Source organism: Pelodiscus sinensis, chromosome 8 (genome assembly GCF_049634645.1).
Source record: "Pelodiscus sinensis isolate JC-2024 chromosome 8, ASM4963464v1, whole genome shotgun sequence".
Classification (NCBI taxonomy): Eukaryota; Metazoa; Chordata; order Testudines; family Trionychidae; genus Pelodiscus; species Pelodiscus sinensis.
In genome coordinates, this window is record NC_134718.1 from 13494918 (window position 1) to 13511428 (window position 16511).

The 16511-nt window shown below is 41.8% G+C and overlaps 1 protein-coding gene across 2 annotated transcripts in view; it reads right to left on the reverse strand.

Moving 5' to 3' along the window:
* The window catches only part of RASGEF1A (RasGEF domain family member 1A), a 285915-nt gene that overhangs the window by 61231 nt on the left and 208173 nt on the right, over positions 1 to 16511 (reverse strand). The window contains exon 2 of one of the 2 annotated variants that reach the window (XM_006129935.4): positions 11382 to 11496. In XM_006129935.4, the coding sequence (XP_006129997.2) occupies positions 11382 to 11423 (42 nt within the window). In that variant the 5' untranslated portion in view covers positions 11424 to 11496. Of the gene's footprint in view, positions 1 to 9514; positions 9672 to 11381; positions 11497 to 16511 lie in introns of those variants that run through there. The other variant, XM_075934780.1, reaches the window with a different exon arrangement.

The following is a 16511-nucleotide window of genomic DNA, read 5'->3' on the forward strand; positions in this document are numbered from 1 at the left end:
TCTCTCCGTCTCTCTCTGCATAAACCTAACTATCAAGGAGATATTCTGCCGTGCATCATTTTTGAAGGGACTATAAGACTTGACCCTGTAAAATGCTGATCAGCCCTGTTGAGATGCAGGCTTGTTTGGCAAAACAGGATTGGGCCTGCATGCACATCGCTGTCACTGTCACAGAGCTAAATCACTGTGATGCCTGTGTTCATAGAGTTGCAACTCTTTAAAATCCATACCTCCCTTTTTCATAGCCCCTTGAAGGAATATTCAGTGTTGTTTATTTGCAAATGCTTCTGTTTAGGTTGTGATTTGGAAGAGGAAGGGGGGGGGCTGGGAGAAACATTTTTTATAGTGAGATTTAGCTCCAGTGAGGGATTTCTGTTTATTTTTTTAAAACTCAAGAGGAATTTCATTTGTCTCATTGAAAGAGCAGATCCTCCATTGCAAACTAACAGCTTTCCTCTGTCTCCAGGAGAAGCTGTTAGTGAAAGAAGCACGTTAAATAAGTCTATCAGTCACATTGACTATTGTTTGTGAGAGCCAAGGCTTTCAATGCGTATAGTCCAACCTTTACATTCAAGCAATTTATTAGGATGATTATTTCTGTGCTCTCTCACTCATCATCCTCTTCACCCCATAAAGAATGAAAAATGGAAAGCGATGGCATTTTCTTCTCTTGGCAAATAGGAATGTGTACTGGTGTCAGGTCTCCTCTGTCTGAGGGCAAAGGCTTATGGAATATAAATAAAATAACTCTTTAGGCCTGGAGCCTCAGCTGCAGCCCGAAAGCGTTCTACACCTCTGATGCTGGGGTGGGACAAAGATGGGCAACTCATCCGTTCTCCCAGTCCTGGAGCTGCTGTGCATGGGTACAGTGCCCGACAGTAAGTTAGAGCAACCTGAAGGCTGCTCTAATTTGTGCACGATATCTATAGCCCCCAAAGGCCATTTTTGACAGGCATGCCCACTTCCTTCTACTATACCTCCTCCCCTTGTAGAAGCGCTTCATAGGGTGTCTACATCATCCAACGCTCCTCCATGGAGGGAAAATCCTCCTTTGTGTAGCCAGATGAGCCTAGCGTAGGGAGCTCCACACTGTTGGCATGGCACAATTGCTAATGAGGGAAGGATTCGTCCTCAATAGCGTGTGTCTCTGCTCTTTCCGCCCTTTTCTTTTTTCCCCTTTGGACTATCCTACCGAACTGGTGAGAGACAGGGCGAGCTGGGCAGAGGAAGAGGCAGAAACCCAGCAGTCTCTTCAGTCCTACTGGGCTGGGAAGGGGCCATCTGAAGAAGTGGGTTGTGCCCGCGAAAGTTCATACTATCATCTACATGTTTTGTTAGCCTTTAAGGTGCTGCTAGACTATTCATTCTTGTTTATGTTTTTTGAAAATAACATTGACTGCAAAGTTCTATTAGATATATCAAGTATCCTATAGATACTTTTTGCTAAACTAGCAAAGTACAACTGTTTGCTAAATTCTCTAGCTTCTTGGAATACAGAGTCCGAATAGTTTAATTCCTATTAAAGTCTATTCTCTTCCATAAGGGAAGGAGGGACCTTGTTTTGTCTAGCTGGGATCACAGAGGGCTTCTGCTACAACCTGACTCTGCCTGTTTGTATGCTGACAAGGGTGAGAGTGTATTCCTCAGAGATGAAGAGTGGGTCAGCCAGTCTAGTTAACCTCCTTTATCTGCCTCACCCTCCCAGCTGTAGGCAAGCAGTAGAAAATCCATACTCTTTCAGCACAAGTCTCAAAACTAGCCGTGGACAGCATTTAACTGTTCCATTTGTGGATCATCCGGTTTCTGATAAATTCTGCCAACCTAAAGGTCATTGTGGTGTCAATCATTTGAATATAGAACTTCTTTTTAAAAAAGAAGCCATGAAATAATTCTGGCTGGATTGGATCAAGCTATGGAGTGTTTAAAATAAAACTATGTCATTGAGAACTTAATACTGGTAATTTTAGGGTTAAACTACTTTGCTTTATAATAAAACAATGCCTTCTGCAATTTGGAAGACAGTCCATTAGTCACATAAAGGATGAGTAACTCTCATTTCCTATATTGGTCAGTGGGGGAGGGCTAAAATAGGATACCCATGCTGATGCTAAAATAATGCAATCCCATAAAACAAATTAGGTTTTAGATAGACTAACCATAGCTTCAATATTCCTACTTTCTTGTCCTTTGGATAGTGAGTACAATTGTATTTATTTGTTTTTTTAAAGATTATCTTAAAAAATATTATATACATCCTTGGAAAATCTGGTCCATTTCTGGCCTATTTAACTAATCATTAGCTGTAATTAAATCTTTTTAAAAGAGTATTGCAGTATTCTGTTTTGAAATATAAATAATGATAAACGGTGTATGAATTTTCTGCTAATGCCATGCCATTCCACATCAGCACCATAGCAGCACAACCTTTGGTAGCTAGCCATCAACCCACATATTTTGACTTTCTAGGAAAAGTACTGTGTGATATTAAAACATTATATACTAACTAGCCAATTAGCCTGTCATAAGACTGGATTTTCAGGTCTCTCCTCCATGTCGGTCTTCTCTCCTGAGCCTCCGGTCTCTCGCTCCGTCTCTCTCTCTCTCTCCTCCTCCTCCTACTGCCTCCCCCCCTCTCTCTCTCAGCTCTCCTCCGCCTCCTGCCTCTCTGTCTGTCTCTCTCTTTCTCTTCTCCTCCCCCTCCTGCCTCTGACTCCGGGGACGGCAGAGCCCAAATGGCCGTTTGGGCTCCGCACTCCTTGTGCTGCATGGGGAGCGTGGAGCCCAAACGGTCACTTGCGGCACTTGCTCCCACTCAGCGGCCAGGATGAGCAGCACAGAAGTCAGTTGAGTGCCACGGAGGGAGACGAAGGGGGGAAGGGCGGGGCGTTGACGTTCACAGCCAGGGGGTGGGGCCTAGAGCTGCTGTCACACTGCACATCACCGCCCTGCCCCCCTTCACCTCCCGCCGTGGTGCTCGGCCGACTTTTACGTCGCTCAGCCGGGCTGCTGTGGGGGTGCAAACGGCCAGTTGGGCCCCGTGCTCCCCATGCAGCACGGACCGCCCAGAGGGAACAGCCAGCATTTCAGCAACAGCATCGCCCAGAGGGAACAGCCAGCATTTCAGAGTTACAGACTCAGACATTGGGCTACTATATATATGATTTAATCTCCAAGTCCCATGTTTTTTATTGAACAAGTTTCCTTACCTACTTTCTTCCTCTAGAGATTCAGTTATCTGAACTTTTGCATTTCCCACCCCTCCTATATGTGCTTCATTTTTTACAAGGAACTCTATAAAGTTATGAAAGGTGCTAGACTGAGAGCCCTAGAGACTTAAAACCTCTTTCATCCACAGAAATACCTGTACTGCAGATATTGACAGTTGTAAATATCTTTTCACCTGAGCTTCCAGTATTCTTCAACCCTGACCTGGAGACACCTCCTCTGCAAGTGAGAGAATAATTTTGTCTTCATGTCCATTTAAGCGGGGTGTGGTGTCTCTTGGACCTTCGAGGTGTTTGCTGCCCTAGCAGTGGTTTGAGATACTCCCCTCACCCCACCTTGAAATATTCCAACATGCAGCTTTTTGAGCAAAAGCGTGAACAAAGGGCAAATCTGGCTCCTTTCGAAGCAGTGTTCCACCATGTATTGCACCAATAAAACTTGAAAAACACCCAATGCTTCTCCATGTATGTTTGGGAGGGGAGAGCAGTTCCATGCTAGTGAAGAGATAAGTGGGGATGTTCTTCCTTGAAAAATTTCTCCATTAATGTATCAAATGATTAAAAATCCTCTGCCCTAGGCAATGTATAAACAGATACATTAAAAATCACACTAATTTGAGAAAGGGCTGTTCTACATTAGTTGGCCTCTTGCTGGGATTTCCTTGACACTTTATGGCTTAAAAAATAGTTGCAGGAGCTACCGCTGCAGTATTGTTTGTTGGAATGTAATGGAGGAACAGGAAAGGGACCAAAAATAGAACCTAATTTTCACAAGAGTACAGTGTGCAGAATCCAGGAGAGGGTCTGTTGAGAGCCTTGCAGTGGAGAGCTCACCTAGAGCCTTGGATACTAATGAAAAACCAAATATTTTTGGCTGATCAGGGAAGCTATTTTTCACAGCCTGTAAACAAAGCATAATAATCAACCCCCCACACTTCCACTTATTTCCAGGCATTTCTCGAATGGTCACTAGTCTCAAGGTGTGACCTTTAGTTTTTGGATAGAAAAGATGTTCCTTTTTATTGGATCTCAATTGAAATTGCAAGGTAATAACTTGGGGTATGTCTACACTACCCTCCTAGTTCGAACTAGGAGGGTAATGTAGGCATACCGCACTTGCAAATGAAGCCCGGGATTTGAATTTCCCGGGCGTCATTTGCATAAGCCGGGCGCCGCCATTTTTAAATCCCGGCTCGTTCGAACCCCGTGCGCGGCTACGCGCGGCACGGACTAGGTAGTTCGGAATAGGCTTCCTAGTCCGAACTACCGTTACTCCTCATTCCACGAGGAGTAACGGTAGTTCGGACTAGGAAGCCTAGTCCGAACTACCTAGTCCGTGCCGCGCGTAGCCACGCGGCACGGGGTTCGAACGAGCCGGGATTTAAAAATGGCGGCGCCCGTCTTATGCAAATGAAGCCCGGGAAATTCAAATCCCAGGCTTCATTTGCAAGTGCGGTATGCCTACATTACCCTCCTAGTTCGAACTAGGAGGGTAGTGTAGACATACCCTTGGAGAGGCAAGAAGATACATCTATATCCCAGGATTTGTACAGAGAAAGAAGACACCTTATTTGAGTTTATCAGAGCCCGCAAGTAATCGCTAAAGGGTACAGACGCATCTTTGCCAAATAGCAGTAAAATTAAAGCAAGTTTAATTGAAATGAATCCATCAGTCAATTACTGCATTTCCTTTTTAAAGCCTTTTTTCCTATAGTCTTAAGTACAGTTATCGTCTATCTATTTTTCATTAGTAAAAAGCAAATGACCACAGCTAGGACTGCATGAAGAAATGAGATCTCTTCTTCCTGCATGTGAAAAAGCATGTTACCTACGTAAGAACAAAGCGAAGGAGATAGATCCTCCAAGCTGCTGCTACAGGGAGTAAAACAGTGGCTAAAAATAAGCTGAATGCTCAAAGTGGCCTACCCAAGTATTGGGGGGGGGGGGGGGGGGGGGATTTGGGAGGGAGCGGATTAATACATTTGCTGATTATCAATATTAAATTCTGTACTGTTTTCTTCTAAAAGATTATGCTCTTGGTGTACTGCCATGAGGTATAGGCAGCAGGAGAACAAGGACTGTGTATAACGTTCAGTTTGTCAAAACTAAAAAGGAACATGCAAACTACTTGTTCTGCCCCATGTTGCTTTAGCCTTTGATGTCTAAAGGGCTGGCACATTATGTGGAGTTTCCCAGCCTATTGCATACCATGCGCTCCATGTTACTGCGTGGGACAGGACGGCCTAACATAAATATAAGGGTTTATTACTAACTGCTAAGCTGTCATCTTTGTGCAGTAGTGTGAAGAAAAGGAGGAGGGGGAGACATTGGGAAGCTAACTCGCTCCCCCTCTTCTCCCCTCCAATACTAGCACTGGGTTCTTGTGATGTCAAATGAGTAGGAGTTCCACATGGGAGGCAGAGGCGGGTGGATGGGGGCTGACATTTTCAGAATGTGTTGCTTATGTTCCCGGTATTTCACGTGTGCCTACTCACGGTATTTACAGGGGCAGCCCCTGTGTGATAGAAACATGTTTTAAATGAATCTCTATTCTTTGAACTGCTTAAAGCAAGAACCTATTCAGCAGTTCACAGCGGTTCTTTGTGTGACAGATTTTGTAGCTCTGCAGGCACAGAGAAGCTGCTTCAGTGAAATGTGTGAGATTGTGGTTAGGATCCCAATATATTGAAAATATGAGCCGGTGAGCCAGGGCACTTGCCTTTGGCTAATCTCTAGAACAAACTACATACTGCACACCCCATCTGCACACCTCTATCAATGCAGCAGATCAGCTAAAACCAAATAAACTGTGGAGGACACTTGATACGCTACAAAACGTAGTGGACGATGTGTATGGCTTTCCCCTCCATTCAACTTAGGGGAGGGGTTGGTCGGCTGCATTTAAAAAAAATGACCGTGGTCATTCAAGTGTTGAGCAAAGAAGAAAAGGCTTGACTTTTTATGTTCATATTAGCAAGAGGATAAACCCTGGCTACCAAGAAGAGAATGTCATAACTTCATGTCAATTTCCAAACTGAAGGGTTAGGGGGCGTAGCTAGTAAAATGAGTCCCTGTGTATGTTACGTGATTTCAGTCATCTCCCTGAGTCATACATCTCAGGAACATCTGTTGTTGTTGTCCTCACTTTCAATTATGTTTTCCACTCCCCCATATTTCCCAGGGGACACAAAGGGTCGGGAGCAAGCTGAAAATGGGCCTCCGCCCTAATGTAATCAATATAGTGACAAACCTAATAAAAGAATCTCTGTCCTCTTGAAATCTCAGTGCACTTTGGAAGGTACGTTCCTAAAGGCTTTGACAAGGATGCTGATGTGGATGTCCTTAGGAGCGGGAGGAAGTTGTACAAGGGTGAGGAGATATCAGTAAGCGGCGGAGGATACTCTCCGCTCCATTAAGATTTGAGAGGTCAAAGCCAATGATCTTTTCTTGTATTTCAACATTAAATGAACCTTTAATAGCCATCCCTCTGCCTCTAAAACGGAAGCATTTCCAGCAGAACTGCTTATCACTTCAGACCTCTCAGCCTGCCAGCTTTTACATCATAGAGGGTAGTAAAGTAAAATTCCTATTGCACTATGATCCTTTAGACATTGGTTCAGTGGATTAGAAAGCATCCCGAGGCCTGAGACACATTGTACGTCCAGAACATAAAACTGTTGCCCCCAAGCGGGTCATTTGTACTGGGGCTTTCACACATGAGATATATGTCCCAAGCCACTTTGATTCCCTGTAATGGCTTTATATTTTATTCTGAATTGCCTCTTCCTGGAAACATATACAATAGATCACCTGCTGTACCAGTTAGTGACCCTTCTGGAGATGGAAGGGGAAGCCTTCTAGGATTTATCTACTGTCCTAGCTAGTTTTTGTGCCCTAGAAAGTTTTTTTCACCCTTCTAAGTCTGTGTCTGTCTGAATTTGCTGAGTGGTTTCTTCTGCTTCAGCTGCCTCCATAGCCTGTTCCATACAACACACACAAGGACAAAGCTTGTATGTGGTCTCTATTTTTGTGCCCTTCTCTTCTTGAGGCAGTTGCCTTCCTGAGGTGTTTTTTTAGGACCACTTTCACTATGCTCAGATTTCTTTACCTCACTAGCAAGTGTATGTTCTTTTCCAATCATCCTAACTTCTCCATACTATTGCAGTCTTAGAAGCCCTTTGATTTGAGCTTTTCCCAGCTTCCAATATTGCTTTTGTTTTTGCTCTAACCGCAACCCAATTTCTTTACATGATCTCCTTTCCCTTTTGATGTACACTTCAGGATGAATGGGAACTACGTTAGTGTCAAATAACATATCATGTAGAAGTCTTAAAGGCTGGTAAATTATTTTCTGTATACCCAGGAATTTTTTTGCCAACGCAAAATATAGTTCAAGAAACTACCACATCCTACTGAAAACCTCTATTCCTTTTGCTTTGACTAGCAATAATCTTTCAACTCTTTGGAGAAGTTTAACCAGTTCCTTCTCTTCATTCTGGAGCAATTACAGCTAAGTCCTTTAACTTGGAAGCATGCTGTTTCTGAATTTCACTTTGAATTACTAAGGCTTTTCTGTGCAAGAATTTTCATAAATTGCCCTGGAAATGTAAATAGTGGAGCAAAGCTGCCTTATTCTACCCATTAATCCTGCAATTACATGCTGTAGCATCTTTTTAGTTTTTTAATATGAATTTAAAACCCCTTTTCTGCCACCCCCACACATAACCAGTGCCCTAAGAATTATGGAAATGCCCGTAAAATCCAGGTTTTTGAAATCTACATGCCAGGCTTTGTAATTATGTCCTACTACTTTTCACTACTTCTCTTTAATAGGCTCCAAGCAATACAATATTTCATTAGTTCATTTGCAAATGGTTTCTCGAAGGGTCACATAACCCACATGAATCATGTCTACATACATCAATCAGTTGCAAGCATAATTAAACCTGGCTGAAAAAATGCTACCCTGTCTCACTCCAATGTCTCAGTATTTAATATTTCTGACATCGACTTCATTGCTGAGGACAGAAATGCCGGTTTTATCTGTTGTGACATCTTGCATTTACCATCCTGGCTATAATGATACCAATAAGATTCCACTTTTTCCAGACATGCTAAACCTCACAGGCCTGAACAATTACAACTCTCACATTCTAGCTAGTTTAATTTTTAGCGTAGCAATAACTACCATGATTTGAACTTACAGAAAACAATAATAAAATGTGCTTTGTTGTATGAACTATTTAAAAATGTATTTAATTGCAATTCAAATACCATGGTACTATTGATCCTCCAGTACTGTAAAAATCTACTTTCCTTTTTCTCTCGTTTCCTATGTCTACATAGACCACAGTGGAGCAGCTGAGATTTTGACTCAGGTAGAGCCATGGTAAACAGCCAGTTCTTTCTTAAACCCAATTTTATTAAACATAATTCTTCCTATTACATAGGCTAAATAGCCAGATGATTGCAAAACTCTCCATCTCCCACTGAGCTGTGAGGGAAGATACCACATTCAACGGTGCTAAACCTGCAGCTTCTCACCTATTAGAAATTGTGCTTTTCATTTGTCCACTTCATATTTGCACCATGCTAGAAAGAAGTTCTGACTAAAATCCTGGATCCAAAAGACTCCCCTAATTTTGGTCAGGTGGGGGATTCACAATATGAAGCTGGAGCAAAGTACACATTTTGGAAATAGCTCCCACTTTTGGAATAAACAGACTCCAAAACCTGGATCAAAAGACAGCTGGCACACTGGTGTTTGAAAGCTGAAACTCAGTTTTGATCCCCTGGCACCTCTGTTCATTGTGTACAATTTCACACCTGAGTGCACAAACACACTCGCTCACTCAGTGACTGTTCCTTGCAAATCAGTATTTCTTTTCTGTATTGTAATCTGGACAACACATTGACTTCAAGCAGGAAAGGGAATTTTACAAGAATCATAACATAACGTAGACTTGGTTTCCATTTCTTTACAACACATTTTCATGGAGCGTCTGCTATTCAGCTTTTCTCATGGTTTCATCAATGAGATGACTCTCCAGTACAGCCGGTGAATTAAGAAGTGACATCACTGATTTTAATTGCACTTTATATGATATGTTATTAAGGTATCTGTTATGAATGGTGTACTACCTGCTTCACCAGAGAAAAGATGGAGGTTGTGCCATCACTGTTGTAGGCTCTGTGGCAACACACGAGTATAGTCTTTGTATTCATCTCCTAGAACCGTAGCAGTATATGACAGCAGAATATACAAAGGCACAGCATTGTGTAAAACTTACCTGAGTCTCAAGAAACATTTCTTCTTGTAATGAGGAAGCTCAATGGTTGTGTCTGTCCCTTTTCTCTACTGCCACAGAATAGATTTTGTTTTATTTCTTGCCCGTCTCACATCTTCTGTATCAAGCCAAAGCGCATTAGGGAGTGATGTGAGCTCTTGTTTGTTTCTCTATAATTATAGCCCGGAAAAAAACTGAAAGTATTGCGTAGGAGGAAACCATGACAGCCACAAGCTTCCACTACGTAGCAATCACGTGCCTCACTTTGTGGGTAATAGTTGGGAACTTCCAATTCTGCCGCCGTGTGCTTGTATTGTAAAACTGAAATGAAATCACACTGGCTGAACCATTGTGAGAATGCGAGAATTGCCCTACAGCGGTCCATCTAATGCAGTTACCTATCTCAGACAGCACAGTGATAGGCAGATAGGAGACAATCTGCCCCCAGAGAAAATTTCCTCCTACACTGAGAAGTTGCCTCTTGGCTGTTTTTCCCATCATTCTTGTTTGTCTTTTCAGCCATAGATTTCCCCAAATGTTTGTTCCTCAATTAACAAACAGAACCAAACAGAACCAAGAGAGAAGTTCAATACTGATCATGGAATTATGGGTACAAGGGACCCAGATTCGATAATGGTATTTTCAATTGGCCATTATTGTTGTTTCGTCCATGGTAGTGTCCTTAATATGATCAGCACTTTCCAGAGATTCAAGAACAGATCGGAATCACAATAACAGCACAGACTGTAAGCTCTTTGTGGCAGGGTCCATCTGTTCGTGCTGGGTTTGTACAGTGCCTGGCAGAATGGGGTCATGGTTTTGGACTTGGTCTGCAAGGCACCATGGTAATATCAATAATAATTACGACTGCTGATAAAGTATGGTTGCTGCCTGGAGGAGTTCACAGTCTAAACATGGATGGACAGGCAAGTGTATGAGTTAGGAAAACAGAATAACAAATTTGGTAAGACTCGCAATGGGCAGCATTACAGAACTGGGCATTTGCAAAAGATGCAGTGAAGAGGGACGAGTGTTTGCAGATGATTTCAGCACTTGACCTGAAGCTTGATAAGTGTGTGTTTGTGGCAGGAGGGAAGGGAGAAAAGTATTTATGTAGGGACCTAAAGAAAGTGACTTGTAGATACTGGATAAGGAGTCTATGGGAAGAATGTGATCAAAATAATGGGACAGAAAATATTTACTTTTATTAGCAATGTGCATGTCTGAGAGGGCAGAAATGTGGGCATTTAAGTAGGCAGGTAAAGATAACAATGTGTGAGCAGGAGATCCAGCCGTGGGAATGGGAAGAAAAGGGCAGATGGTAAGGAGCAAGAATCAGGAATATGAAATTTCAGAGTGAGCTATTGCCATTCTGCAACATCCATTCTGTGTAACCTTTTTTCGAAAAAACTTCCCCTACATCTAGATTGCTGCCGCATCCTTTTGAAAGTAAATCAAAAGAACGTGGCAGTTTTTTCAACTGCAGAAAACCTTGTTTTATGAAGAATAATGCCTTTTTTCGAAAGTGCTCTTTCAAAAAAAGGCGCTATGTAATGCAAACTGTGCTTTTTTGAAAGAGAACATCCAAACTGCCTGGGTGCTCTCTTTCGAAATAGCGGCTTGCTGGTTGTAGTCTAGACGCTCTTTTTCGAAAGTGGCTTTTTCAAAAGTATCTTTTGAAAAAGCCTCTTTTGAAAGAGGCTCGCAGTCTAAACATAGCCCTAGTGTCTGAATTCATTTTCAGTCAAATCCAGCCGTCCTCTCTGAGATTTCTTCCCGGTCAATTTCTTATAGCAATCTAGCCCATATAGGTAGTTTCAGGTTAGAAAGAAACTGTAACATAAACAGTATAATGCAAAATAGTACTTACTTTGCATTTCTTTACAGCAGCATTGCACAGTGGTTCTGCCATCCAGCCTTTCCCAGTAGGTGGACTTCCAGCTATTTCACTCTCTGATTTTTGTCATGAGTCTTGCGGCGTTCCCCTTAAAATGAGGTGGGCAATGGATTACTATTCAGAACATGTTATTGGTTCCCTCTGACTTCCCTTTAATGGTGGTGTCAGAATAGCTTTAACATGCACAATTCTTGGGAAATGAGGACCCCGAATAAAGTGGATCAGAAGGAAAGGGTAACAGGAATCAAGAATAAAAATGGGCTTGGAGGAACAAAAGTGGCATCTGATAGTGACTACAAAGTTAAAGTGATTATATGGCTTGCTCATCAGGATCTCTCACAACGCCTTGGACTCTGGACATTCCCTTAATGAGAAGAAGTATGTTAATAAAGGCAGCAGTAGGATTTACTCTTCATATTCCTTGGAAAGTACCATGGATCTTTAAGGGAAAATGGTAGCAGAATCCTATCTCATTGGAAAGATGAATCAATCACTACACTTCATTTTTTTAAATTTAAAAGAGTGATATAATGGAAAGAGACAAACGAGAAACCATGACTTTGAGACCTTATCAAGGTAGATTATGACTGAGAAAATGCAAGTCCCACTAGAAACCATTGCAAAACAGATGGGTTTAAAATTATTTTAAGGTAGAGAAAGAGAGAGAATGTACCTTTAAAAAATTAGGAGCTGTTTGATTTTCACTGGGTTCTAACTGGGCTTGCGTTATTAGCATAGGACTTGATGGGAAATCCAGTGCTAGTACTGATTGAAGATGGCAACCTTCATGAGAGAGAGGATGAGTTTTTTACATGGAAAAGGTGGGTATTTTGAACCATTATTTTTAAAATAAGCAATGTACATATTTAGTCTTACGAGCTAATCAAACAGTTAGACAAATGTACTTTATGTATGTGAGCCGTTACGTTGTGTTCACCTGTCTAGGTGTTTTCAGGAGCATGGCCTTTTTTAGTAAATATTTTCTGTTCTCTGAGCTATTACAGAAAAATCACTGTAGTTTTCCTTTAACATCCACTTGTATGCTCATCAGAAACAAAGGAATCTCATTTACTACGTGTCATAATACCCTCCAAATCTAGCTGAGAATAAAAGGCAACAGCTTTTTAGGTAGTCCATTTTTGAAGTGAAAAACACCACATTCTTGGTTCACATCTCCAGTCCATTGGAATAAAGATTTTAGTGAGGTTCCCCCTACAATGAGGCATGGTAAGGAAATTTTATTTTTGACTCTTTGGCTCAGAGTCAGAAGCTTCAGTGAAGCATTCTGACCTTCCTCAGCTGCACGTGAATAAGAGATCTTTTGGAAATATTCCTCAATCCCCTACTGTGCCAGGGAAATGTGGGTGTTCTCCTTAAAGTCCTGCTTCTACATTACTTGAATTGCAAAAAATCAACAGTTATTGAACAAATATCTCAAAGTGTTATAGGACATATAGGGAGGGCAGTGCTCAATGAACTTATAGACCAGAACATGAAGGCCAGTGAGGCCTAACTAAATCCAGTGAGGCCTACTTAAATCCAGTGAGGCCTACATTTTCAAAGTTGACTTGCAATTGCTTCCCTTGGGCTTCATTTTCAGAGAACTGTTGCTCAGCATTTCTTGGAAACAACTTCTTGAAGATGGATGCTCAGAATAATCAGTCCTCTATGGGAAAATGGTGAATGTGACAGGATAACCCAAGATTCATCTGAACTGCAGCTGGGAGTGTGCGTTCCAGCTCAGCTACAAAGACAGACTAGCTCTGTAATAACTAATAGTCTAAAAATAGCAGCGTACCTGGGGGCAGCATAAGCAATAGCTTGGGTTAGCCCCTAATTACAAACCCATCCAGACTTCATGGGCACATATCAAGTGGCTACTGAGAGCTACCACACACGCCACTCCCAGCTTGCCAGCTACACTGCTATTTTTAGTGTGCTAGCCCAGGCTGAGTAAGCATATGTCCTGTCTACCTGAGCTCCCAGATGCAGTGTAGATGTGCCGATACACACAACTGATACCGATTATTCCTTGATTTTCATTGCCCCATGGGGAAGGAAATGCAATGAGTAGGTGAAGCTCTTGAGAAGTGAGCATAAATTGGATAAGCTCTGTCACTTCTAATAATGTAAGGTGTTATCAGTTACCTAGGTAAAGAAATACTTTACAGCACAGGGTTTTTAAACTGATAATGTCACTTGAACAGCTGCAAAGCATGCATCATTGGGGTGAAGATGGATTCCATAATAGAAAAATTAGAGAATTGTGAGTCTGGTCCTGATTGAGAAGAACATCTGTAGTGCATACGAATCAGGCAGTTTCCCTTTAAATAGTCTGGAAATTGTCTGGTTGGCCTCTCTCTTCTGTTGCACCAACCAGAACCTAAAAGAGGAGCAGTTTATATATGTAGCTAAGACTTGTATATTAGTTTCTACAGAGGTTTTGACTGGAATCCAGTGGTGATCTCCCAGTTGAGGCTCCATCCTATTTCTGATGCTCTGTAGAGTGCACAGACAGCTCACGATTTCTCTTCAGAAAATCCCCCAAGCACAGGTTCATTGTAACCAAAACTGTTGGTGAGATGGTGTTGGGTTTGAGGGAAATCAGATATTTTTGGTTAAATTTTTTTTTATTTAGTTGGACTGAAAAGTTTTGATAGTTAAACCAAACCTCTTTGCTTGTTAAAACATTAGTAAATATACAAATCTTTAAAGGAAAAAGTGTGACAGTCAAAATGAAATGACCCAAACTCATTTTTTTTCAGATTATGAAAGTTTTTGTGATGTTGACTTTTTTCACCTTGGTTCAAGAGAGGAAAAGATTTCAAAGGTCAAAAACTCTCCTGGAACAGTACAACTGTTTCTGCTCTACTCTGCATAAAACCCACTGAAGGAACCACTTTATGTATTTTCCTGAATTGGGGTGAACTTGGGTCTCAGGAAAGAATTTAAGAGGGTTTCCCAGGAATGACAATGGCATACGCACTATTGGCTCCTTCCATCACAGGTTATCATTTCCCTCTCTTCATGCAGATGCCAAAAAGGCTTTTATGAAAGTGGACCAATATTGGATTTGCTTGAGAACCAGTTAGGTGTTAGGGTCAAATTCTACTCCCAATGAAGTCAAAGGGAAAGTTCCTCCTGACATCAGGGAAAACAAGATTTGGCCCACAGCAATGGCAGTACTGTGGATTAGACAAAATAAATGAAGTGAATTCAACAGTTCTTCTGTCACTTTGTACTCCACCTCTTTCAACCACATATTATGCTTTAAACCGCTGCTTAATCTGTCTGAGCTTGGTTTGTCAGGAAACAGGCACAGACCGTACAGGGCCAACCTACAGGGCAACTTAAAAATATGCAGGCAGCCAGTTTCTCCTTTTTTATTTATAGAACTATTTCCTGATAGCACCAATGATGAAATAGACCACTGTATATTTAAAACAGGGGGAGGAGCCACCCTCTATTTTGTGTAGTGGAACAGATAAGTGGGAAATTGTTTTGAAGAAGTGGGAAATTACAGTAGAAGTAAAATTTCTCATGGTTTTTTACACTATTCATCTAGAGAATGTGTGTGTTTTTTTGAGAGGGGGATTACACAAGAATCTACTGAAACGCAAAATAAGCTGCTGAGTTGTGGGGGGATTTTTTTAGGAGTAGGAATTGACAAGAGTAATTGGTACCAAAGAGAAATTACACCAGCGACACTTTCTTGTCAAGATGCTAAGCTAACATGAAATTAATGTCACAAAATATAGCTTTGAAAATGCACAAGTGGTGTTTATTGTTGAGAGCAGACAGATTTTTTTTTTTTTTAATATACAGGAACTGTAAAAGTTTTAAAATAAGTACTGCCCTTCCCATGAGAGCTGTTACACTGCAGGACTGTAAACCAAAATGTGACTCAAGTAGATTGAGCTATGATTAATACTTCCAGTTGTTAATGGTGAAATGGGCTAGGCCTATTTTTCACCACTCGCTTGGAATTCTCTGCTTTTAAAAAGGACATTGTAAAGGCTGGGTACTTTACTTTTTTAGTTTTTTGAACACTTTGTGAGGATGGTGAATTATTGTCAAAGGGAGACTGGTACATGATTTTAGTGATGGTGTTTCTGCACTTTGTTTGGTGGAGTATTATCATGAAGCTATGCCAAGGGCTCTTAGAGAATATAAGCAGGCATCCCCCTTTTTAAAAATGTGGATGTGTCTTCATATCACACTTTCTCCTTGAAGTTTATAACCACTCAGAAGCTTAACACTAAAATTTGTTGCCTCAGTGCCAACCTTTCCCCTATTTAGGCACTGGATTGTTAATGTGGGTTTACTCAGCGGTGTGGGGCCATTGGTTTTGTGGTTGTTATTAAACAGAAAAGCAATATGTTTTAGGGGAAAGGGACGAGGAGCCAGGAGAGGAAGGCCACATAAAATTTGACAGGATGGGAAAACTTTCTGAGCTAGCTGAGGAGCGGTGAGCAATCCACCGTTAAAGCACAGACTTATGGGTAGGCAGCTAGGAGATCAGCATGGTTTGAACGACCAAAAGCCCAGCAGTTGATTGGAATGTTAAAGGCCCACAAAATGTAGGTCTATTGAGCTGCTTTTCAGCCCTTGCTGGTTGCTATTGGAGAAGTGGCCACTGGGAGTAGCTGCAATAATAGAGACACTAGTATGATGGGAGTTTGGCTGTAATACACCTAGGATAGTGGATAAACAATGGTAAAAATGGTGGATTTCAGATTACTAAGGGACTAGAAGCAATGCCTGTGACACTTGTCTTAACCTCCCCTACAGCACTTGTCGGTTTGAAACAAGATTTTTCTGTGGGTGGGACTTGCTTTGGCCTTTATAGGGTACTGCTTCCCTGTGCCACTGGTGGTGCTTTGGTTACAGATCCACAAAAAGCACACTGGTGTAGGCACCTGTGCCACACGCAGAGAGTCTAGTGCTACCCTCTATTTTTCAGTCAGGTTGCTCCTTTTGCCAGCTGCATCCATGGTATACTAAGATGTTAGAATGACGTGGTGCAATACAGACCCAGTGGAACTTTGGACACCATGAAAACTGGTCTTGCTGAAACAAGTCCTAGCAGATGGCCGCACGAGA